We start from the raw sequence: 25,097 nt of genomic DNA on the forward strand, positions 1-25,097 counted from the left end.
GGAGGCCATTTATACAAGATCATCATTTGCTTATGGCTCTGGTCAATTTCCTTTGGTACTTTGGATACTACCGCTGTGGCTCAATGAATAGTAATTACCTATCCCTAAATGCAGAAACTTTGGGGCTATTTTTGAGGCTACCACTCCTAGTTATTCTTGCAATGGCCTCTGCTCCCTCACACACTTGGAAGAGATTTGGGGGGAGAGGGGACATATATATTTTTATACCAATCACAGCTGCCAGTTCCTGTATCCTACCAGACACTACTTCACTCACAATGCACAGAGATGAAGAGGCAAGATCTGAACCCAGCTGCTAATTGGTAACCTTAACTGAGAATTGTTATGTGTCAGGTAGTAATCTAAGTACTTTGTACATTTATATTTGTTCAATTCTCAGAAGATAATCTTTATTATTATTGTCTCAGCACAGTTAAAAAATGATGGCACTAGGATGACGATTCAGGCAGTCTGAATTTTAGAGTTTTGTCTCCCTGCACAGTCCTCTTCCCCTGCTCCCATGATAAACTCTCGATACCAAGATTCTATTCTGGCAGCTGATGGGCAATAAAAAAACCTGCTTTGCATTGTTATGTGGTACCCACTGTCACTAGCATTGAGATAAACTTTATAAAATCACTCTCCTAAATCAAATCACTCTCCTAACCAGACTTCCATGAGAACCATTCCTCTTGGACCTGCAAAAGTTTTGACAGCTGTCATTTTGTAAGTCTAACCATGGTGTAAGATAGTTGACTATTTAATAAGCCCTACCATGAAGTGTTGTGGAAAGCAAAGTGAGTATTCAAAATGTGAAATCTGATTTGCTTAAAGCAAAGTGTAGCTACATTGGCCTGTGGCCACACTGCCCTCCCAGCTGCAGAGTGTATTTATTAGCTCTGCTTCCTCCTGGATCAGGACTTCCTCAGTGATTATTTTTCATTTAGCAACTCTTAGTTCACCCCTAGAGACTACTCTGGATGGTACTAAGTCATGTTTGCTGTATTAATACATAGATTATTAATGTTAGATGTATTTAATGTATCAAAATTAAAATTTTATAAGCTTAAGATTGATATATATACATATATGTATAAATTTATAAAAGCATGAGATCCTACTTCGGAGCCTGTGATTGGAAACACATTATCAGCTATTGGTTGTCAGAAATGTTGAGTCCAGGGCAAAAGGAGGACATTTGAAATTGCCCCTATGGAATTTTTACCTCTTTTGTAACTGATTTCTCATTATTAAATAATTGATGCCAAATTAATCAAGAAAAATGCCTGGCTATTGTCATAAATAAGGCCTCCTCCATGAAAACAGTTTGTCCCTGAGGGAATGACAGACTGCACTTCTTTCTAAATGCTGCATAATGGCCTCCTTTGCCCTCTGTTGTGTTTGGCTTCTAAGTGCTATTAGAAATTTCTTCTGCATTCTTTTCATTAAGTTAAAAATGGCCATTAAAGCAAGTTTTTAAAGGGCCATTTAAAAATATTTCTGCTTTGAGAAACAGAATGACCCCACTAAAGGGATTCCTGAAGTATTGCAGCAAGCTGTGTTAAGGGGAGCTCTGCACGTGGTGAAATTCTGCTTTTCAAGCCTGGTGTTCAGTAAAAGCTTTTCTGTGTTTCTTTTCAGGTATGTGGCCAGTTGGATAGACAGAAGGCAGCATCAATCAGAAAAGGCCAATTTAACTATTCTTTTTGATAAATATGTTCCGGCATGCTTGGATAAGCTGAGAACAAGCTTTAAAACCATCACCTCAATTCCAGAGAATAGCCTGGTGCAGGTTTGTCCTCAGTTACACTATCTGACAACCAAAATCCTGATGGAGCTTGATCAAGACAGCACATGTTTTTCCTTGCATAGGAAGGAGGAAAGATTTCTGGGATTGTTGGGATGCTCCTACCTCAGATCCAGGTTTCCCTGGAACGTTTTGCAAACCCCTATCACACGCTGTTGCACTGTGTTGTCATTTGGGTTTGTGGTCAGTTTCTCAAGATTGTGAACCAAAGGGCTGAAGCCATATTCATTTTCCTATGCCCAGAGATGTACATAGTTCCTAGCATGTAGCAGGTGCTGAATGAATTAATGGAGTCATCATATTCCTGGAACAGAATTAGAAGAACAAGCAGCCTTAGTTTTCTACTCCTATGTAACTTCCCCAGAGAAGGTTGTTTTGGATTGTTTTGTTTAGTGCTGCAGATTGAACCCAGGGGCTCTCTGCCTCTCAGTTACATCCATAACCCTGTATATTTTTTTACTTTGAGACAGAGTCTTGCTAAGTTGCTAAGGTTGGCCTCAAACTTGTGATCCTCCTGCCTCAGTCTCCAGAGTTGCTGAAATTACAGGTGCACACCTCTGGGGCCAGCCTCAGTATATTTCTTGAATAAAATGAATCTGTGCAATTAAAGATGTCCAACAGTGAGTAAGGGAGGGCATCCTAATTTTTTCTCACAGACTTCCCCCTCCCCAAAGTATTCCTGATTACATGTCAATCTGCATGAAGAGTTTGTAATATTCCTGGGATAATTTTCTGATCCTCCTTGTAAGTCAGCTGGTAAGAGTGAAGGGTATGTATGATTTGTTGTCATGGAAGCAAAAGGAAATAATTTACGGTGCACAGAAATGAAGATTGCTATCATAATCTCAGCGTGAAGAAAAGCTGACCCCAGCCCTTGGAAATATCCAACTTCACAAAAGGGTCACAATTGAAACCTTTTTTTTTTTTTTTCCTTTCCTGCAGGAACAAAATTGGTTTCTAACTACTTTGTTACCACTAAGTTACTGTTACCAAATTTTGTTTGAAGCTAAATTAGAAATAGTGGCAGGCATAATAAGAAGGGAAAGTTCAGGTTTTTGGATAATTCACACACCAATTAAGTAAACGATAGTATTCAACAGTAATTATCTGAGGTATAATTTATTTCTGAAAGCAGGTCTGAATTTATTCATAATGAATTAATTATGTGGTTAGCCTAATTAGACTTCCTCTGGTGTAATCCTTGCAGAACCATGATCGTGTTCTTTCTCAAGTTGACTTGTGTATTTGTGCGATTCTCTGGTGTGAACTTTTTCATTCAAGAGTAGTGTGAAAATAGGTCAGTAGGAATTAATGTGACTTTTGCTCTCACTTCTTCCTTTTGTAGTATACAGAAATAGCATTTACCCCTAGCTCCTTGTAAGCCGCTGTCTTATGGAGTAGTTTTCTCTAGTTACTTATAAGAATTCAGGACCAAAGGGTACAAGAGAGTGACTTAAAATGGCTGTCTTTAAGAAATTCCAGTATAGGACAGTTCTTTAAAAAAAAATTTGTTAAAGTATATTAACTCTTTGAGAATGAGGATTAATGTGTGATTTTGTTAATTGCTGACGCAGAGCTCAAAGTGTTTTTCAAATTCTATGGGAGAAAATAGAATAATCATATGACTTATTAGAGTGTTCACCTAATAACATCACATTGAGACCATTTGGTCTGTTTAACTGTTCCTTAAGGCAATGTGATTTCTACTTGGAGCAAAACCCTGAGGTTTTTCCTGATAACAAATTGATGAGTTCTATTAAAAGATTGTTTCAAATTGGTAAACATGGACAATGTAAAACAGAAATCAAGCAAGAAAATTTAACAATATAACAGTTCTCAATTATTTAAAAAAAAACAAAACATTTCTCCATCTTTCATGGCTAGAAAAGAAAGATTCAGCCAGGTATGATGACACATGCCTGTAATCCCAAAGACTTGGGAGGCTGAATCAAGAGGATCGCAAGTTCAAGACCAGCCTTAGCAACTTACTAAGGACCTGTCTCAACAACTTACTAAGGACCTATCTCAAAATAAAAGGGACTGCAGATGTGTCTCAGTGGTTAAGCATGCCCAGGTTTGATCCCTGGTGCAAAACAAAACAAAACAAAAAAAACAATGCTGAGCTTGCATTACTGTGTAGGTTTGTGATAGTGATCAAATTCTGTTGTTGCCTCCAAAAATTGGGACAAGAGTTTCTTTCATTTTTAGGGTCTGTAACAATGCTAATTAAAGAGAACCATTTTATGTTTTAGGAAACTAGCCCCAAATTTGTTTATCTCTGGTTATATTTCATATGGTAAAGCTTTTTGCTGTAGTACTGAAGGGATTGCTCTGAACATGCTTCACCTGCAGGGTTTGAAGAACAAGTTCCTGAACAGCATTTCTTCCAAGGTTAAATGTAGTCTGCTGTCCAAAAGTGCCACTGGCAAGACTGCCAGTCCAGCTTTCTAAATTTATGACACCAGGTGGAAAAAATGGCTGCCAAAGCCAGAGAAAAGTGGGTTTCCTAGGGTCCCCAGGAGGATAGGTTTAGCAATGCCTGCCTGTCTACTGGAATCTTAAAGATTCATCCACAACTATATTATAGATCATCACTTACCTATGAGGAAAGATGTCTTCTATAAATATATACATAGGCACCAGGATTGAACTCGGGGGCACTCGAGCACTGAGCCACATCCCCAGCCCTATTTTGTATTTTATTTAGAGACAGGGTCTCACTTAGTTGCTCAGCACCTTGCTTTTGCTGAGGCTGGCTTTGAACTTGTGATTCTCCTGCTTCAGCCTCTGGAGCCGCTGGGATTACAGGTGTGCACCATCGTGCCTAGCTTCAATATAGTTTTAAGTGAGAAAGCAAATTACAGAATACTGTGTTACTATGAATCCCTATTTATAAAGAATGAAAATAGACAAATATTCATTATTATTTTTCTCCTAGTTCATATATTTTCCTGGTTTATCCAGTGATTATTAATTTTAAATTTTTGTTTTGAATAATTTATTTTTACTTAGAGTATTAAATTGAATAAAAGTGATTTTTAAAATTGGGGGATTGACTTAGATGCCCAAGGCAATAATTTTTCTTTCTCCCAATGTTGAAAGCCACAGAGTTCTAAAAAATTATATAATCTCCTAAGGATAAAGTGGAGTTGTAATAAAAAGTCTTTTGAACCCATTAAAAAACTCTTTGCCCCAAATGAATGGTTGTTTCTTTTTCTTTAGACCATTTGCACTCTTTTGGAGTGTTTGTTGACTCCTGAAAATGTACCATTGGATAGCCCAAAAGAAGTTTATGAAGTCTATTTTGTCTTTGCTTGTATCTGGGCTTTTGGAGGCACCCTGCTTCGAGATCAGGTATGTTGAGAAATAGTTTATAGGCCCAGTTTTACTTGCAGGGTTGGGGGTTGATATGTGGTTCCTATTGTTTTGTAATGCTGTGGTGACTCCTCTGCTTGCCTTGCCTTCTCCTGAGTCTGTGCATTCTGGAGGCAATCCCAGGCAGGCAGGCAGTTGTCACCTCAGCCGACAGTGCAAGTCCACATCCTTCAGCCCAGCTCACCCCTCTGAACTTGAGGCTGTGTGTCCACCTGCCTCCAGAGCATCACAGCCGCTTGCTGATCCACAGACCAGCCACACTCTGTGCCTGTCACACACCTCTTCCTCTAGCCTACACCCAAATCTGCCCCTTCTCATCAATCTCTCTTCACCTTAGTGATATAGTCCTTTGAGTTGCTCTAGTTAAAAATGTGGGGAAATCACCATTCATTTTTTCCACATCCCGTGATCTCAGAATCTTTCAGTTTCTCTTACAAAATAGCTGCTGAATCTGTCCCTTCACTGTCATTTGTATAGCAAGAGTGCAGGAGCCATTCATCTTTAGATTGCCCCAAGTTCTCACAGTAGCTTACCTCAGGCTGCCATAACAAATACCTTAGTGTGGCCAAAACAGCAAATTGATTTCTCACCATGCTGGAGGCTGGAATTCCAAGATCACGGTGCCAGAGTGATTGGGTTTTATTGAGGACTATCTTTCTGGCCTCTTCTCTGTGTCCTCATGTGACAGAGGCAGCAATTTCTGCTGGCTCTTCTTACAAAGATACTCATCCCATCATGACCTCATCTGAATTTAATCATCTCCCAGAGGCTCCATCTCCTAATACCATTGTGTGGGCAGTTGGGGCTTCTGCATCTGAATTGGCAGGGTGGGACAGCAGCAGCAGTGGTGGTGGTGACTCAGTGCATGGCATAGAGTAACCTTCAGATAGGGCTCCCTGTTTCTAGTTGCTCCCACAGAGGATCTTTCCCAGGATAATCATCTCTGAACCATTGTCAACCTTGCACCAGTTTCTTTTCATTGGTCTTTCCTTCAGCTTCAAGTGAATCTACCCTGCCTGCACCCCCTTTTTTTTTTAATTTTTTTTTCTTGGCTTCTGAGTTCCAGTAGGAAACACTTAAAGTAAAATTTTGCATACACACATACACCCCATATACACAAATAGCCCAATTTACGAAAGTGAAAGAAACAGGCAGGTCTCATCTCCACTAACCACCTCCGTGTGGATTTCTCTCATGTCATCTTTATGTAAGTCTTCAAAGTATCCTCATTGTGCAGATCACGTTCAGCTCAGGGGGTGAAGTACCTTGCTCAATGTACCACTGATGGGAAATGGTAGCAGCAGCATTTCCTTCCAAGTTTGCTTTCCCCAATGGCCACATCTTCCAGGGTACCTCAGAACATATCATGGTCATAGTGCTTCCATGCATAACCCTGAATCTTCACGTAAAAAACAGAGGGCACACAGTTTTCAGGCATCCCAAGTCTTTCCAAATGTGAACAGGGAAATTATATTGGAAGGCATCACACCAACAGTGACCCACATTTCTGTTGGTTTACTTGCTCTAGGTGCTAAAATAAAGGGCTGATGTAATCTCTGGGTCAGTTCTGCTTCTTGTCACTTAGTTACCATAACTTATAAATAAACTTGGTATTCATTTGGCTGTGTGGATCTTATAACAGCCCTTGTCAGAAGTTAAATTTCCTTCTGTAATCTCCAAGTGCTTCCTAGCTTATAGTGGCCAATGCTACTTGTAGAAGGGTCATGGTACCTGCTTTCTCCTGAATTCATTAGCTTAGCCTCTGCTTCCATCTGTGAACCCCCATGTCTTCCCAGTACACTCTGATCATGGAGTTCATAACTGTTTTCTTCCCCACTATAGAAAAATAAAGTGTTTTAGTTTATGAATGAATTGATAAAATGAATGAATGAATTGGTAAAAATTTTTCACCAAAATAATTTTGATGATAAGAAATTGTTAGGTGAAGCAAATTTCTTCCTCCAGAAAAGGGTGCCAGGCAAGTGATAGTCCATGAATTAAGATCAAATTAGTTTGCTTTGGTGTAAGACCAATTTTTTTTAGGGTGATAAAATATCTCATGCTACCATCTGAAAATAATGTGAGTCTAAACTCATTAACTTGTCAATGGCAGAGGGTTGGAGAATGAGCTGGGCAGGTTTAGAAGGTGGTAGGAGAGGCCCTCCCTGCAAAGACTCTAAGAGTGGGCCATAGTTCCAGGACATAGAGTCATCAAAGCAAAAGCAAATTTAAGAATTTTTTCTGGGAGTTGAGGTCTTAGATAAGATTGCTAAAGCAGTGGACTTAGATAATGCTTTTGGATTTTACCAAAATTCACTAGGTCAGTCCGTCCTATGGTCTGGGTTGCTCGGCCAGGTCACCCTCTGGATTGACAAGGGTTTTGACTGTCATTGGCACACAGATGCCACTTCCTTTCCTTTATTGTCTAAATCCTCATATAGCAACAAAAATCTATTTTACCTATTATTGTATAAAAATAAGTATGTTTTAGTCAAGAAAACTGCCTGGAAGTTGGGAACTGGTCTCAAGATTTCAGCCAGACCTCTTACCCTGGGTCTTACTTTAAACAAGCCCTGCCTTCCTCCATTTCTCTCTCCTTCTGCAGAGGTTCTCGGGTACAGAATTTCAAAGATCAACAAAGTTTCAATATTGTTTTGTTGGAATGACACGGGATTGCTAGCCATTTACTTTTTGTTTGTTTTAATTTATATATCCATTTACTTTTTAAGTAAAGGCATATATAAAATTCCTATTTAGTGGTACCGTTGTTTTTTTTTTTTTTAAAAAAAGAGATTTTAACAACAAAAGAACTAAGGAGTTTATAAACTCAGAATAAAGGATAGTATTTTAATCAATCTTACCAATTTTTAAAAGTACTCCTTTTTTCTTATTCTTCTCATTTTCCCATCAATTGGTGTGAACATGGGTATAAATCAATACCAGCACTTCATAACCACTGTCCCGTGGTACCTGGCATAGTAATTTGCACAGTAACTGAATAACTGAGGTCCACCTAACTATCTTGCTTTCTAAGTTAATAACTATTCCACTGTGTTTGTACCTCATGGATGTGTGGCAATTACAGCTTTCTACCTCTGTGGCAGTAATACTCATCATGACTAATGTCTAGTTATTTATTAAACTTGGTGAGTTTCTTGATTCCATTCCAGAAGTTTCCTTTGTGATTATTCTTCTGTGTACAGCAAACCCTGTATTGAACAGGCTTTGGAGGGGCTTTGGTGTTTTCAAAATTACCTTTAAAGCTGCAATAAAGATTTCTCTTGCTCTGCTTAGCTTTCTGATTATCCAGCCAACTTCAGCCGGTGGTGGCACAAAGAGATGAAAGCAGTGAAGTTTCCATCCCAGGAGACAATCTTTGATTATTATCTGGACCACAAAACTAAGAAATTTTTGCCTTGGGCTGACAAAATCCCCCAGTTTACCATGGATCCAGATGTACCTCTGCAGGTGGGTGTGTGCTACAGCAGTATTTGAGCCCTTTTGTAAAACAGTCTTTCTTTCTTGCCAGATGGATAAATTATTATTGTGTTGATATGCTCAGCATATAACATTTTTCTCAGAAGAATCTTAAGTACAGGAATGATTAGTGAGAGAGGCTTTTATTTCTGCAACATCCTTTTTTCTCCCAGTTTATTTCAACTTAATTCTGTTAACAGCTTTTTAGTTTTCCTAGAGACTTCAAGAGTTTTGTAAAAAATTGGAGTCCTTGTTCTGTTAATTCTCTGGTTCTTATATCTGACCTTGTATTAATCTCTTAGCACTTTTCACATACAGCTTTCATCTTTTACTTCCCCCTGTGAGCCATAAAATAAATACATTTAATCTTAATGTGGTTGTTTTAGATTCCCAAGACAGCTGACAAATCCAAATGAATCTTGTTTTCTTCTTTCTCTGAGATCGAGTTATTCTTTGACCCTCTTCTTATTCTACTTTCATGGTTTTTTTTTCCATTTTATTTATTTTTTTCTCAAAATCATGTCATTCTGATTCATCTTGGAGTTTTATCATTTCAAGCAACGCCGTATGTATAGAATATAGTTTGTATTAGAAAGCACCAAGGGTCACATCACAGAAAATCCAAAGTTTGTTTGCTGGAGCTGGGACTAGTACTACAAACTAAATGGGACCCCAGGAACCCTTGGCTCAGCTCTGGAGGCTGGAGATTCAGGTTCAGAGTGTTAGTGGGGTGGTTCCTTCTGAGAGCTGTGAGGCCCCCTCTTTGGGCTATGGATGTTTGCCAGCGGACTTAGTGTTCCCTGGCTATGGTGGCTCAACACCAGTCCTCAACTGACCTTTTCCGTGTGTGTGTGTGTGTGTGTGTGTTTTTTCAAATCTGCCAGTTTGTACCACCAGTCATTGTGTTAGGAGCCTCCTTAGGTTAGTTCACTAGAATTGCCATAACAACATTACAGGCTGAGCAGCTTAAATGATGGAAATTTATTTTCTCACCATTCTGGAGGCTGGAAGTCCAAGATGAGCTTGTTGGAGGTTTCGTTTTTCCTCTCCTGCACTTGCATGTCCACCCATGGTCTTTTCTCTGGGTACACATCTTTGCACACTGCCTCCTCTCCCCCTTGTCCATATTTCCTCTTCACATTAGCACTTCAGTCACATTGCATTAGGGCTTACCCTGTGGCCTCATTTTAAGTTAGTTGCCTCTTCCAAGGGCCCTGTCTCCTAATAAGTCACATTCTCAGGTACTTGGAGTTAAGCCTTCAATACGTAAATTTTAGGAAGACAAAGCTCTGTCCTCTGAGTCTTCAAAATTCATGTCCTTCTAATGTGCAAAATATATTCACCCATCCTAACTGCCCCAAAGACTTTCCCCCTTCCAGCCTTAACTGTAAGTCTCAAACCTTAGCTTGTGAAATTGGAGAAGTTATCTGATTGCAAAATGCAACAGTGGGCAGGCATAGGATAGACATTTTTGTTCCAAAGGAAAAAAAAATCAGAAGGTAGACAGGGGTTATAGTTTCCCAAAATGTTTAAAAACTAGTAGAGCAACTTCAGTTAGATTGTTACAACTGAGAATAATCCTCTTTGGCTCAAGATCCATTGAGAAGTTAGCCCTACCTTCTGGGCCCATTATCGGGGTAGTGTTGTCCCTGAGCTCAGCCCAACGTTCCAGCCCCGCCCCTATAGCCCTATCCAATAGTCCTTCCGAGGCCCTGGTTTGTAGCCTCTAGGCCCACTGAAGCCAGAGAAGGGGCCCACCTTCTGAAACTGAGGAGGAGACAGCCTTATCCTCCAGGGCTGTGCCTTTTGGGCCCAGGTGGCAGTGCTACCCTTTTAAATCTCTTAATTAACTTTGGAGTCATTTTCCCCTTTTCTAAAAAGATAACACATGATTGTAGTCAGATGGCTTTTTCCTGTAGAAGTCCCATGACCTTCCCCAATTTTTTCCTGTCTCTATTCCCTTAAAGCTGAGAGACCTGGATCCCAAAATTACCTTTAAGAGCCTGCCCCCAGTGACCTGAGGACATCCCACTAGGCCTTACTTCTGAGATTCCACCACTGTTCAGTACTGCCACACTGTAACCTGGCCTTCAGCACATGGACCTGTGGGGACCATTGATGAAAGCAAGAGGTGGCCTAGATAAAGTGGGAACTCTGCCAGGAGGGAAAAAGTAGGAGGCAACTAATGATGTCCCTTAAGTCTACTTTATGTATTTTGAAATCATCTTCAAGCTACCCAAATTTTAGTTACTCAGCAATATTATCTAACTGATTGAAGATTGAGGACATGATAGAATCAATCAAAAATACTAAAGACGTTAAAATTGGTGTCATGAAGTTGGTGCACCTTATCAGTTAGTATCATTTATTCAACAGAGCTGTGAGGACCTAGCAGTCTTACTCTGGAAACAGTTGTACCAAATGTATTTATTGGGTTAACAGACTCTTAATGTGTTAGAAGAAAACTTGGAGGCCTGGCACAGTGGTGCGTGCCTGTAATCTCAGTGGCTGGGGAGGCTAAGGCAGAAAGATCTGTGAGTTCAAAGCCAGCCTCAGCAAAAGTGAGGCGCTAAGCAACTCAGTGAGACCCTGTCTCTAAATAAAATACAAAATAGGACTGGGGTTGTGGCTCAGTGGTTGAGTGCCTCTGAGTTCAATCACTGGTACCCAAGAAGAAAACCATGGAAATCAGTAATAATAAGTCCCCACCAGGCCTCTCATAAGTGCTTTAAATAGATCATCTAATCTTTACAGTAACCTAATATATAGACTGTTACTAGCCCTTTTCTTACTTATGGAAAATAGGAAGAGATTAAGAAATCAGTCCATAGCTATGCTGGTAGTGGATATAGAATAACCAATGATCCTAGTTTGCCTGAGACTGAGGGAGTTTCAGAACACTAAATTTGAATTTTATTTATTTATTTATTTTTGGTACCCAGGATTAAACCAGGGCTACTTAACGACCGAACCCTAAACCCTCTTTATTTTTTATTCTTAGATGGGGTCTTACTAAATTACCTAGGGCCTCACTAAGTTGCTAAGGCTGGGTTTGAACTTGCTATCCTCCTGCCTCAGCTTTCTGGGATAGATAGGGAGCCACTGGGATTACAGGCATGCACCACTGCACCAGGCTAGATTTGAAATTTTAAAGTAGGAAATTCTGGGCAAACTAAGAAGAGTTGGTCACACTGTAACAGCAGATCAGATTTGATCCCAGACAGTTCTGCTCCAGAGTTGATGTTCTGAAGGGCATCCTATGTAGAGGGTAAGATGTTGCTTAGGCCCTGACTGACTCAGGTCAGAATCCAAGTACCAATTCCTAGCCAGCTGTGCTAGTCACTATCACCAGTTATTTATGTTCTTTAAGCTTGAGCTTCATCATCTCTGAAGTGGAAATAATAACAAAAATCTCCCCATAGTACCTATATCATGTGACAAGATACATGTAAACTATCTAGCATACATTGAGCTCTACTAAGTGTTAACTATTAGAACTAACATGTGAATAAAAGAGCCAATAGCCAAAGTAGAAAGCAAATGATGGCAACTGAGACCAAGAAAGGAGAAAAAATATAAACTGTCCCTCTAAAGAAAAGGAAAACAGAAAAAGACCTTTTAATGTGGCACAGAACTGACTAGCTTCCAATAGGCCCTATGTACCACTGAGATAAAAAGAGTTCTAGAGTAAATATTCATGTCATGATTCAGTTTGGAATGATGCAGTTGCTATTCAGTGTATTGGAACCCAATGACAAACTGTATGCATTATACTTAACACCTATTTCTTGTGAACAATATAAATCCTGCTAGTAGTTTTTTCGTTTTATTTTGGTCTCTGTTTTAGTCAGCTTTTTTGATATTGTGACTGAAAACCTCACACAAACAATTTAGAGGCGGAAAAGTTTACTTGGAGGCTCATGGTTTCAGAGGTCTCAATCCATAGACAGCAGACTCCATTCCTGAGGGCTTGAGGTGAGGTTTAATATTCTGGTGGAAGAAAGCAGCTCACATGATGATCAGAACGCAGATAGAGATTCCACCTGCCAAATACAAATATTTACACCAAAGCCACTCCCTCGATGCCCCACCTCCTCCAGCCACACTCTACATGTCTTCAATTACTACTCATTTACTTCCATCAGGTGATGAGTTCACAGATTGGATTAAGGCTCTCATAACCTAATCATTTCTCCTCTAAACTTTCTTGCATTGTCTTACACATGAGCTTTTGGGGGGACACTCACATCCAAACCATAATAGTCTATGCAGCCAAACTGTCAGCTTTTAGTCACTGCACAAAATTCCATTGCCTGCAGTCGACATCGGCTTACCCCTTTGTCCTGATCTTGCTTGTTAATCCATGTTCCCTGAGTCTAATTTTTCTTGGTGTTTTTCCTTTTGTTGAATTCCTTCAAACCACTTTGAATTCCCTGTGAAACAATATGGTATATGTGTAAATTAATAGCCAATTTTCAAATGTAAAAAATCAAGCTTTAACTTTTAACAAGGTAAATACATAGTAAGTTTCAGAAGTTCTTCAGCTTCCTGGCTCTTCCACTTGAAAGCCTCTTCCGCCTTCAACCACTCTCTCCCCACTCTGACCCTCTTTGGCTGGATTGTGCCATTTAATCTAACTGGGTCAAGGCATTGCCAGTTTCTGAAGAGTGGTGGCCAGCTTCTGGAATGTTCACTGTATTTCCTTCTGTGCCTCAGACGAGGTTGGGGGGAAGGTAGATATCCTGTGATAGAGAGCTTTATCAGGTAAAACTTGGTTCAAAAAATATACATCATTTGCTTATGTTGTGACACCTGGATGTCCTGCCCAGTTGTTCTCCAGCTGAGATGTCTGAAGGCTGGCAATTCAAAACTGAAAATTGGATGAAATCTCTCCCCACAGGCTGTTAACTCGAACTAACAATTCTTTGCATCTCAATTCTAATGTGACTATGTAAGGTCAGATATAAAATTTTGAAATGCTTGTCTCTGTCGGCCCTTTCTCTCATTCTGGTGTCTCCCCCTCCTTCATAGAAAGTTCTGGTTCACACATCAGAGACAACCCGTCTTAGGTATTTCATTGAGTTGTTGCTCAAGAAAGGAAAACCACTCATGCTGGTTGGAAATGCTGGAGTGGGGAAAACGGTCTTTATGAGTGGAACACTGGCGAGCCTCTCTGAGGAATTCCTAGTATCCCGTGTGCCGTTCAACTACTACACGTCGTCTGCAGCCCTGCAGAGTGAGTGCTTCTCCTGCTGCATAACAGGGGTGCAGATGTGAGAGAGAGGTAGAGACTGGCTGTTAGCACGAGGAGTAGAAAGAGCTCCAGTTGCAGTGTACTTTGAAAGAGAGTTAGGATTTCAAATGTTTGAGGTCATACACAGGCAAAGAAGAAATCTGGATGGATCTACTTAAGTAAAGACATGGAAGAGAAAATTGTGAGATAAATTCAGTGAATGTGGAAGATGACTGAAACATAGTAGGCAGAAGATGAGGAAAGACTACAGTACAGAGTGGGGGTTTTGACATACGTGGAGTGAACAGTGGGTTTTCTGGATAATGAGACTTTTCATGTTAAAACTAGAATAGCCCAATCCTGGACAACCTGGGCTAGCTGACCACCATAACTGTAGAGAAGGCTGAGGTGCAACCAAGCAGATGGAGTTTCACGTGGAAGGAAGTGGTAAGCCATCAGGAGAAGCAAAGAAATGTCAGATGGGAGCCATGTTAGGAAGAGGTTTGTGAGATGAGAAGTCCTCCCAAGAGTGTCTAGCTGAGCGTAATGCAGTCTTGGGCCAGAGTTGTAGAAAGGGAGGTGACAGGTTGGGAACAGGAGGCACCATTTATGGGCTGTTGCTTAGACAGGAGCCCAGGAGAAAGAGTCCTATGAGGCTCTGCAGCTGGCCAACTGAGAGAGTAGTAACCTCATCAGAAGCCCAGAAGGCAAAAGAGAGAGGTAGCTCTGAGTGGAGAACAGATGATGTTAAAAGGAGTTTGAAAAGAAATTTGGAATTTGAACGTCCATGTGCCAATGGCTCATAGGAATTGATGGCTACTCAGCATTTGGAAAGGTGGGCCTGCTGCTTGGAAAAGGTGCACTTCTTTTTTCATTTTTTTATTAATGTGATCATTTAACAAATTACATATTTGTTAGTATCCTGGAAATATAACAATTCCTTGACCCCAAGGCCTTAATAGTCTGCTTGAAGAGTCAACATGGAATTAGATACTGTGTCTGAGACACACACTATTCAGGATTTTCCAAACCCACGACTCTGACACATTGAAACCAAGTCATGGGCACCTGGAAAATATAACTTTCTAAACACATGGGTCATGTTTACTGTCCTCTGGAGCTTTGCATTTCAGTGGTGTGAGAGGAGAGGTGTGGGAGACTTTCTTGAGCCTCTCCTACAGTGTCTTTGGGAGACCAGGCTACAGCAGCACCAGCAGTAGATATCGGGGAGAGAAGTCTCAGGTCAGCAGGGAGGTAGTCTCAAATGTGACAGACAACGTGAGTGTATTGAGGTCCCCAGAAAAGGAGAGTCGGAGTGACCTTTGGCAACAGAAAGGATATCAGCAGGATAGTGTGACATAGGAGAAGGTAGCTGAAGACACATCCCTGGTATTAAACAGTCGACAGGTGATACCTGAAACCATGAGATAGATAAATCAACAGAAAAGGGAGGAGAATAAGAAAAAAAGATAACTAAGTACAAAAAGTTTACATTTGGCCAGTAATTGGTAAACAGAATTATCTGTTTATATCAGGAATTCTTGAGAAACCTCTAGAGAAAAAAGCTGGTCGTAACTATGGTCCAGGAGGAAATAAAAAATTGATTTATTTCCTTGATGATATGAACATGCCTGAAGTGGACTTATATGGCACTGTTCAGCCGCATGCTCTGATTCGACAGCATATTGATTATGGACACTGGTAAGCAATTATCTGTATTGTCTACCTAAATCCAATTATTATGGATGAACGTGTTTTCTAAATATTGTTTTTAGATTTTGACAGACCTTTATTTTATTCATTTATTTATATGTGGCACTGTGAATTGAACCCAGTGCCTCACGCATGCTAGGCAAGCCCTCTACCACTGAGCCACAACCATAGCCCCATGGATGGACATTTTAAGATGAAATTGTCCCCAAGGTTTTTCTCTTTCAGGGAGCATTTCCTACAATACTTTTTGGATTTAGACTGTATCCCTATCCATTATATTAGATGAAATAGTTTCCCTTTGTATCTTTGAAAGACTGGATTGAAAAGTAGCCTACATAGGGACTGTCAAGAGATTATGTTCTCTTTAAAAATTAATTCACTCTCAATTATTAAAGAGAAGCTTGGACTGAGGGTGTAGCTCAGTGGTACAGTGCTTGCCTAATGTGCATGAGGTCCTGGGTTCAATCCCTAGCTCTGCGAGAGTGAAAGAGAGAGAGGAGGAGAGAGTACAAGAAGGAGGGAAGGAGAGAGGGAGAGGAGGGAGGGAGGGAGGGAGAGAGAAGAAAGGGTACTGACTCCCGTGTGTGGATTTGACATTCTACATTCTGTCTTTCAGGTATGATAGACAAAAGGTGATGCTTAAAGAAATCCACCACTGCCAGTATGTTGCCTGCATGAATCCCACCGTGGGCAGCTTCACCATCAATCCAAGGCTGCAGGTAAGGTGTGTAAGCAGCTCTCCCAAATAGCCCCCAGATGTAATGCTCAAAAATTATGAGTCCAAATTCTTGATGCTTGGTGCTTTTGAATACAAAATAAAGTTCTTACTGGACATTGTGTTAAGCATATAAACTTTTTCTTAATTAGTATATTTCCTTTTTTAAGAGCAGTTTTAGATTTACAATAAAATGAGCTCAAAGTCCCCCACACACTCCATTTTATCTTAGTATCAACCTGTTGCATTAGTTACAACTGTTGAGGAATATTGATACATTATTATTAACTAAAAACTAAAGTTTACACCAGGCCCATTCTTTTTTTTTTTGGGGGGGGGCGCGATACAGGGGATTGAATTCAGGGGCACTTGACCACATCCCCAGCCCTATTTTGTATTTTTCATTTAGAGACAGGGTCTCTCTGGGTTGCTAGCACTTCACTTTTGCTGAGGCTGGCTTTAAACTTGCCATCCTCCTGCCTCGGCCTCCTGAGCCACTGGGATTATAGGTATGCGCCACTGCATATGACTAGACCCATTCTTTATATGAGACATTCTGTATGTTCTCACAAACACATGAAGAGGGTATCCACTGTTATATTATCATGTAGAATAGTTTCACTGCCTTAAAATCTTCAGATATCCTGCTTTCCCTTCATTTGACCATATGCCCAGAAGTAGAATTACCAGGTCATATGGTAATTCTGTTTTTAACTTTTTGTTGTTCAGTTTTCCACAGTGGCTAAATCATTTTTCATTCCCAGCAGTGAGGCATAGCATTCCAATTTCTTCATATTCTTGCTAACTCCTGTTATTTTCCATTTCCTTTTTTTTTTCATAGTAGCCCATGCTAATGCAGGTGAAGTGACATCTGATTAGAGAATACATTTGTATTTCCTTAGTGATTAGTGATGTTGAACATGTGGTTATTGGCTATTTGTGGTGAAATTTCTATTAAAATACTTTGCCTATTTTTGAGTCAAGTGTTTTGTTGTTACTATGTTTTAGGAGTTCCCTATATACTCTGAATATTCTTAAAAACTTATCTTGTACTGTCCCAGAATTTTGCCTTTTCTAGAATATCATATAATTGGATTCACATAGTATGTAGCCTTTTTATACTGTTCTCTTACTTAGCAATATGCTCTTTAGGTTCGTCTATGCCTTTACATGATGTGAAAGATTATTTCTTTTAATCACTGTTTAGTATACATTTCATGAATGTACGCAGTTTATTCCTTTACCCATTGAAGGTTGCTCTGTCAGATTCTTGTTGCTGTGACCAAAATACCTGACAAGAACAACTTAGAGGAGGAAGTTTATTTTGGCTCACAGTTTCAGAAGTTTAGTCCATGGTCAGTCAACTCCATTGCTCTGGGCCTTAGGTGAGGCAGAGTATCATGGCAGAAGAACATGGCGGGAGAAAATGGCTCAGCTTGTGGCAACTAGGAAGCAAAGAGAGAGAGAGAGTAAGAAACAATGGACAAAATATAAACCCAAAAGTCATGCCCCCAGTTTCCTACTTTTTCTAGCCATGTCTCACCCGCCTACCATTCAGATTGTGAATTTGTCAAATGGATTAATCCACAGATGAGGTTACAGCTGTCATCATGTAATCATTTCACATCTGATCATTTCTGCATGTACACAGGATCTTTAGGGGGACACCTCATATCCAAACTATATACTGTTGCTTTCAAGTTTTGGCAAAGATTCGTAAAGCATAAATGCATAAACATTTGCGTAAGGTTTCTGTGTGCATGTGTCTTTTAGTGGTAGTAACAGCTACCACCAATAACATACGGTGGTGTCACTCACTCACCTGGAATCCACTCAGGGTGAGCTAAGTATCTGCTGATCTTGGCTGAGCTTGCTTGTAATTGTCTAAGGGTTGACTGTCAGCTCTTGTAGTGTGGCTTCAGCTGGAGTAATTGGGACCACGGGGTTCTACTTTTGTTTGTCTCATCCCTTGGTTTATAGAGTTCATGGAAAATCAGAAGCTTAATAGATCAAGAAGAAATATGCAGGCCTCTGATGGTGACTGACATATTGTCACTTCCATCTCATCCTATGGACTTGAGAAAGTCATCCAACCAAATCCAGTATCAGTGAAAGACACCAAGAAAGTTACATGACTGGGGTCTGGATACTGGGAAGAGTGAAAAAAACTGAGCCACTTTGCAACTTTATGGTACAAATTATAATGCCTATTTTGTACGACTCATCTTTGCTCTTTCTTTTCAGAGACATTTCACAGTATTTGCATTCAACTTTCCATCTTTGGATGCTCTAAACACCATCTATGGGCAAATCTTCAGTTTCCATTTCCAGCACCAAGAATTTGGCCCATCAGTTTTCAGAAGTGGCCCTTCTTTGATCCAGGCAACAATAGCGTTCCATCAGATTATGACGCAAACCTTTTTACCCACAGCTATAAAATTCCACTACATTTTTAATCTGAGGGACCTATCAAACATCTTCCAGGTACCCTGTTCCATATTATCCTTCCCAAGTAGAGAAGTAATTGTAGGAATATTAATGCATTCATTTATGGAACTTAACTTTAAAGCTATGCTATATAATTTTATGTGAATTCTTTTATTTTATTCTCATAAGCTCTATGAAGAAAATACAGCAGGTTTATTATTTGCTTTTTTTATCAATTAGAACAGTGGTTTCCCTTCAGTTTGCATACTGTCTTAGTCTTTTTGTGCTGCTATAACAAAGTGCCTGATGCTAGGTAATTCATATATAATAGAAATTTATTTCTCACAGTATTGGAGGCTTAGAAGTCCAAAATCAAAGTACAAGCAAGTTTGGTGTCTGGTAAGGGTCTGATTAATGCTTCCAAAATGGTGACTTGAACACTGTGTCTTTCTGTGGTTGAGGAGATAGAAGGCAGAGGGACAAGCACATAATACCTCTTTAAAATCACTCTTCTCTCATGACTTAATTATCTCCTAAATTTGGGAAGACATTCAACTATGTTCCACTTAGCAATAGAAGCAGAGATAGAGATTTGGACTCCTTAAATTGAGTGAGTGAATGGTCATATTTTGGCATAAAACATTCATATGTGATTTTTTAAAAATTTATTCTAATTTGTTATATATGACAGTGGAATGCATTTCAATTCATTATACATATATAGCACAATTTTTCATATCTTGTACACAAAGTTGAGTCACACCATTCATGTCTTCATACATGTACTTAGAGTCATGATGTCCATCTCATTTTTGAACATGTTAAGGGAAATAATTTTTGAATTGATGGAGCATTTTGGTTTGATACTGAAAATCAGTTTACTTACCTAGTATGTTAGTTAGGTTTTTGTTACTATGACAAATACCTGAAAGAATTGACTTATTAAGAGAAAAGTCATCTTCACTCACAGTGTTAGAGGCTTCAATCCATGATCATTTGGCACTATTGATTTGGGCACGTGACAGCACATCAAGACAGGGGTGCATGGTGGAATGAGACTACTCACTTTGTGACCAGGAAGCAAAAGAGAGAAGAAGGGGCTAGGGTCTTATTATCACTTTCAGGGTCACAGTCCCAGTGACCTAAAGACCTCCCACTAGATCCCACCTCTTAAAGATTACTGCCTCTCTGCAGCGCCATACTGGGGACCAAGCCTTTAGTACATAGGCCTTATGAGGTCGGGGGGGTACACTTAAGATCCAAACTATAGTATTTGGTAAAAGGACAGTGTTTATATATTGAGTTTACAAAGGAAGAACAGAAAAGAGAGTTGAAAATTCAGAACTGAGGCAGATCCAACCAGTATAATCTACCCTGTATAATAAATGTAGTTGGAAGGTTATTTATGATGTAAAGTTCTTTGGTGAGAGGGAGAAGGGGGAAATCTTCATAGGACTTCTTTTTAAAATATATATATATATTTATTTTTTCCTTATAGGTGGACACAATATCTTTATTTTTTACATTTATGTGGTGCTGAGGATCGAACCCAGTATCTCACACATGCTAGGCAAGTGCTCTACCACAGAGCCACAACCCCAACCACATAGGATTTCTTCACAGCTCTTTTCAAAATTACTCCTAAACTGCCTCAGAACCCTAACACAACATCAGACAATAGTTATTAATAACATGAACCATTTCTTTTCAAGTCAGTTTTATAGAACTGACAGAAAGACTATGCTGAGTAATATATTGTTTTAAAAGCAGATTGGGGGGCTGGGGTTGTGGCTCAGCAGTAGAGCGGCTTGCCTAGCACATGTGAGGCCCTGGGTTCGATCCTCAGCACCACATAAAGATAATTAAATGAAGGCATTGTGTCCAACTACACCCAGAAAATTAAAAAAATAAATAAAAAAGTAGATCGGGAGCCAGGCATAGTGATGCACACCTGTCATCCCAGCAGTTTGGGAGGCTGAGGCAGGAGGATGGCAAGTTCAAAACCAGCCTCAGCAAATGCAAGGCAGCAAGCAACTCAGTGAGACCCTGTCCCTAAATAAAATACAAAATAAGGCCATGGATGTGGCTCAGTGTCCCTGAATTCAATCCCTGGTACCCCTCCACCCCCCAAAAAAGCAGATTTGGACTCAGTGGTAGAGTACTTGCCTAGCATGTGTTAGGTAAGCCCTGTGTTTGATTGCTGACACTGTGAAAAGAAAACACAAAAACAAAACAGTTTGAATCTTAAGAAAAGGAAAGGAGACTCTAGGTAAAGTGGAATGTGGTCCTGCCTGCTCACCCTTCATGACCAGTCCATCAGGGCCACCTGATGCCTCCAAGTAATTTTTAAAAAAATATTTTTAGTTGTAGGTAGACAAAATGCCTTTACTTATTTATTTTTATGTGTTGCTGAGGATTGAACCCAATGCCTCACACATGCTAGGCAAGCGCTCTGCCATTGAGTTATAACCCCAGCCCCTTTTTTAGCCTTTTGAAGCTCAGTTCTCCACAGCTCCCTGGTGTTCTGTAAGTGCTGAGCAAGCGCACGCTCCATGACGCCTGTATGAACCAGGATACTGAAGGGCAGGGTGGAGTGGGCACAGGAGTCACGGTGTTTTGATGCTAATCCCAGATCTGCCCATAAAGTGTGAATTTGAGTAGTTCACTTTGGTCTTATATTGTTTGTCAAATAAAGGAGTAAGACTGATAGCAAATGATTTTTAAATTTAAAAAAACAATGTTTTGTGTGATTTCCATGTTGTTTTTCCTTTGGTTCTGTGAACTCAATCCACCGAGAGACTTAACAAGTGCGAGTACTCAGATGTGGCGTTTAGTTCATGAATTGATGAAATACAGTACTGATGGGTACTGTTATAGTCAGCTTTTTTGCTGCTGTAACTAAAAGATCTGACCAGAACAATTTTCGAGGAGGAAAAGTTTATTTGAGGGCTCAGTTTCAGAAGTCTTAGTCCACAGAAGGCCAGCTCCATTCCTTGGGGCTCAAGGTGAGGCAGAACATCATGGCAGAAGAGTGTGGTAGAGGGAAGCAGCTCACCTGATGGTCGGGAAGCAGAGAGAGTTTGTCCACCCCAAAGCCACTCCCCCCGTGCCCACCCCCTCCAACCACACCCTTCCAGCCTTCAGTTAATTCCATCAGGGGATTTATTCACTGATTGGGTTAAGGCTCTCACAACCCAACCATTTCTTCTGTGAACTTTCTTGCATTGACTCACACACAAGCTTTTGGGGGACACCTCACATCCAAACCGTAACATTCTGCCCCTGGCTCCCAAAAGCCCACACTCATCTGACAATGTGAAATACATTTAGTGGTATAAAATTTTTTAATGTTGATTATCAGAAGGTGAAGATACTTTTACCTACACACTGTAAACAGTATTTCTTTTAAATTGCTAAGTTTAGTATACAGTTTAAAATGATTAAAATTAATGTACTTAGAATATCATAATCTTCTGAATTAAAAGTATGTTTCCATTGTCACCTCATAGGGAATTTTGTTTGCTTCTCCTGAGTGTTTAAAAGTTCCAAATGACTTAATGCACCTGTGGCTCCATGAATCTTCCCGTGTTTATGGAGACAAACTGACAGACACAAAAGATTGTGATTTGTTTCAGAAAAAATTGCTGGAAACTGCTTATAAATATTTTGAAGTAAGTATGTGAATTTCAGAGGTCATTACTTGCTGTGGTACCAGTTAATTGTTGGGGCCAAATTTAGAGAAGGACATGAGTGAGTTGCAGGTCCCTTTTTACTGGGATTTCAAAACATTCTGGGTCTGGACTTGGGTGCACCCTCCCACCTACCTACTCATGGAGGGATCTGCAGGCTTTTCCCTTGCTAGGCCGCTCTGCCTCAGAGGAGCCTTTCTCAATAGTTGATACACCATAGTTTTCTTTTCCTCATCCTGTAGGGTGTCAACAGTCACGTGCTGCTCCAACAGCCCCTTGTTTATTGCCATTTTGCTCATGGTGGGAGAGACCCGTGTTACATGCCAGTAAAGGACTGGGAAGTGCTCAAGATGATCCTCATGGAAACATTGGACAACTACAATGAGCTGAATGCCGCCATGCACCTGGTTTTATTTGAAGATGCCATGCAACATGTGTGAGTTGACTGATCATGACATATTTTCATGAATGTAACAAACATGCTGCTATTTTGTCATAATCTTAATGTCTTATATAGGCACACTACTTTTTTCTGTACCATTATATACATGCAGATTTTTACTTTATTTCACCGTAGCTGTGTCAGATAAGCATATTAAGAAAGAAGATGAATGACTCATTCAAAATCACATAGTTCTTAAGAGGGGGAGACAGGACTCAACCCGATTCTCCTGGACTGAGCAGGTTTTGTGGAGTGCCCACTTGAGTGCCAAACAGGAAATAGCATGTTTCTTTAGTACTTTGGGGGCAAATTAGAAAAAAAGAATGGAGCATGTTTTATTGGCAGAAAATTAAAGATAGCTTTCCTGGGGTGGAGCTTAACTGACAAGGCTCTTGCTCCCTCCTAACTGGGCACCTCATAGAGTGCACAACTGATCTACCCCTTGTCTCAGTCATTGTTCTCAGTGCTGGCTGGGGACACAGCAGCGAGCACCAGAGCCCAGTCCCTTTTCGAATCGAGCTTATTTATTAGTATCAACAATGGACATTTTTAAGGACATGAATAAATAAGCAGAAAAAGATATTAGAAAGCAATGGGTCATGCTGAGAAATAAAATAGACTGATTCTAAGAAATAAGTTACAGATTGAGGATCCCTTATCCGAAATGCTTGGGTTCAGAAGTGCTGAGGATTTTGAAATTTTTGTTCAGATTTTGGAGTATTTGCACATACATAATAAGATGTCTTAGGAGTGAAAACCAAGTTGAATCATAAAATTTATTTACATTTCCTGTGCATAACTTGAGGGTAATATTATATAACATTTGTAGTATGTGTGTGTTGACTGTAACCTGTCACATGGTATCAGATGTGGAGTTTTCCATAAAAAGTTTTGGATTTTAGAGCATTTCAGATTTCAAATTTTTGGATAAGGGACACTCAACCTGCATTTGGATTCCCAAAGAAGGCCTGGGTGTCCATGGAAGGAGTTGATGTTTAAGCTGAAATCTAAATGGTAAGAGAAGGTTCTGGTAATGTCTAGAAGAAGAACATTGCAGATAGAGGGCAGATTGCATGTAACCCTGAGGCAGGAATGTTCAAGAAACAGAAAAAAGTCTCAAGGTGGGTGTAGCAGAGAGAAAATAGAGTGAGCAATATATGTCCAGGATGGAAAGCAAGGTGAAGGGTGTTTCCTGGAACCAGGATAAGCACTTTGCTTCCATTCTAAGTGCAGGGAGAAGCTGCTGGTAGATTTTAGCATGGGGATGACATAACCGGACTCTAAGTCTAAAGAGTTCGCTTCGCCGCCTCCTCTGGGTAAAGAGTCGATTGCATCTTTCCATCCAGTCCTGCTCTCCTGGTCCAAGTCACCCTCATCCTCACCAGTGTTTCTTATCATTGACAGTGGGCAAAGAGGAAAAAGGAACAAAAACATATCATTAGAAACAGGAAGGAGGAGGGAAGAATGAAGTAAGAGAATCCAAACAGTGAAAAAACAAATGTGGAGAATTCAGTTTTTAGAATTTCTCTAAAATGTTTAGATTCAGTGCTTCACGAAATGTGCAACCCTTATTGGGATCTCTTGTTATAAGTACACAAAGTGCTGATGGTTTTACTGATCACTTTGCAGGGATCCTCTGCTTATACAGACAGGGTAGTTTTAATTGGCATCTATGACTTTGGTATTCAGTAGGTTGTTCCGACAATGTTCCCGGCTGGTTAAGATACACTGACTCTGTTGTGGCTCTGGTGAAGCAAACCTCCCACCCACACTAGGGAAGCATTATCCCTGGTGGCCCTTCAGTGTGCGATTCCCCTGTGGCCTAATAGGTAAAGCCATGTCTTTGATCAGGGATTATGAGCTCAAGGCTGACTTACTCAGGTTGAAGATGATTTAAGAGCATGTCCTTGGGTATTCTAGAAAGGGAAATTGCCACTTAGGGAATCTCATGAGGCAGAAACTTTGAGGCAAGCTTTAGCATGAAATGCAAGCCTTGCTTGGAGCTTGGGGTCATAGCTTTCCCATGGTTGTTTTGTCATGTGGTCATGTAAGGTAGAATTTAATGGGATAACTGAGTTTGTAAAAAATAACCTGTCTTTTCAGTTATTAGAGGTTTGGGGGAAATGTTCACCTTCACCGGCACTGGTCTTAGTATAAATGACCCCAACTTCATTTTTTCAAAAAGCACTATTTAAAAAAGAAAAGAAAACCTCAGGATC

At 40.1% G+C, this 25,097-nt stretch overlaps 1 protein-coding gene across 2 annotated transcripts in view; it reads left to right on the top strand.

The window, feature by feature from the left end:
- Dnah11 (dynein axonemal heavy chain 11) overlaps positions 1-25,097 on the top strand; it is a 305,466-nt gene that overhangs the window by 145,983 nt on the left and 134,386 nt on the right. For both annotated transcript variants that reach the window (XM_026408127.2, XM_026408145.2), the window contains exons 43-51: positions 1,642-1,792; positions 5,030-5,161; positions 8,477-8,654; positions 13,695-13,895; positions 15,428-15,593; positions 16,222-16,324; positions 18,565-18,804; positions 22,257-22,418; positions 22,679-22,872. In XM_026408127.2, the coding sequence (XP_026263912.2) occupies positions 1,642-1,792; positions 5,030-5,161; positions 8,477-8,654; positions 13,695-13,895; positions 15,428-15,593; positions 16,222-16,324; positions 18,565-18,804; positions 22,257-22,418; positions 22,679-22,872 (1,527 nt within the window). The remainder of the gene's footprint in view (positions 1-1,641; positions 1,793-5,029; positions 5,162-8,476; positions 8,655-13,694; positions 13,896-15,427; positions 15,594-16,221; positions 16,325-18,564; positions 18,805-22,256; positions 22,419-22,678; positions 22,873-25,097) is intronic.

This window comes from Urocitellus parryii, chromosome 3 (assembly GCF_045843805.1).
Source record: "Urocitellus parryii isolate mUroPar1 chromosome 3, mUroPar1.hap1, whole genome shotgun sequence".
Taxonomy (NCBI): Eukaryota; Metazoa; Chordata; class Mammalia; order Rodentia; family Sciuridae; genus Urocitellus; species Urocitellus parryii.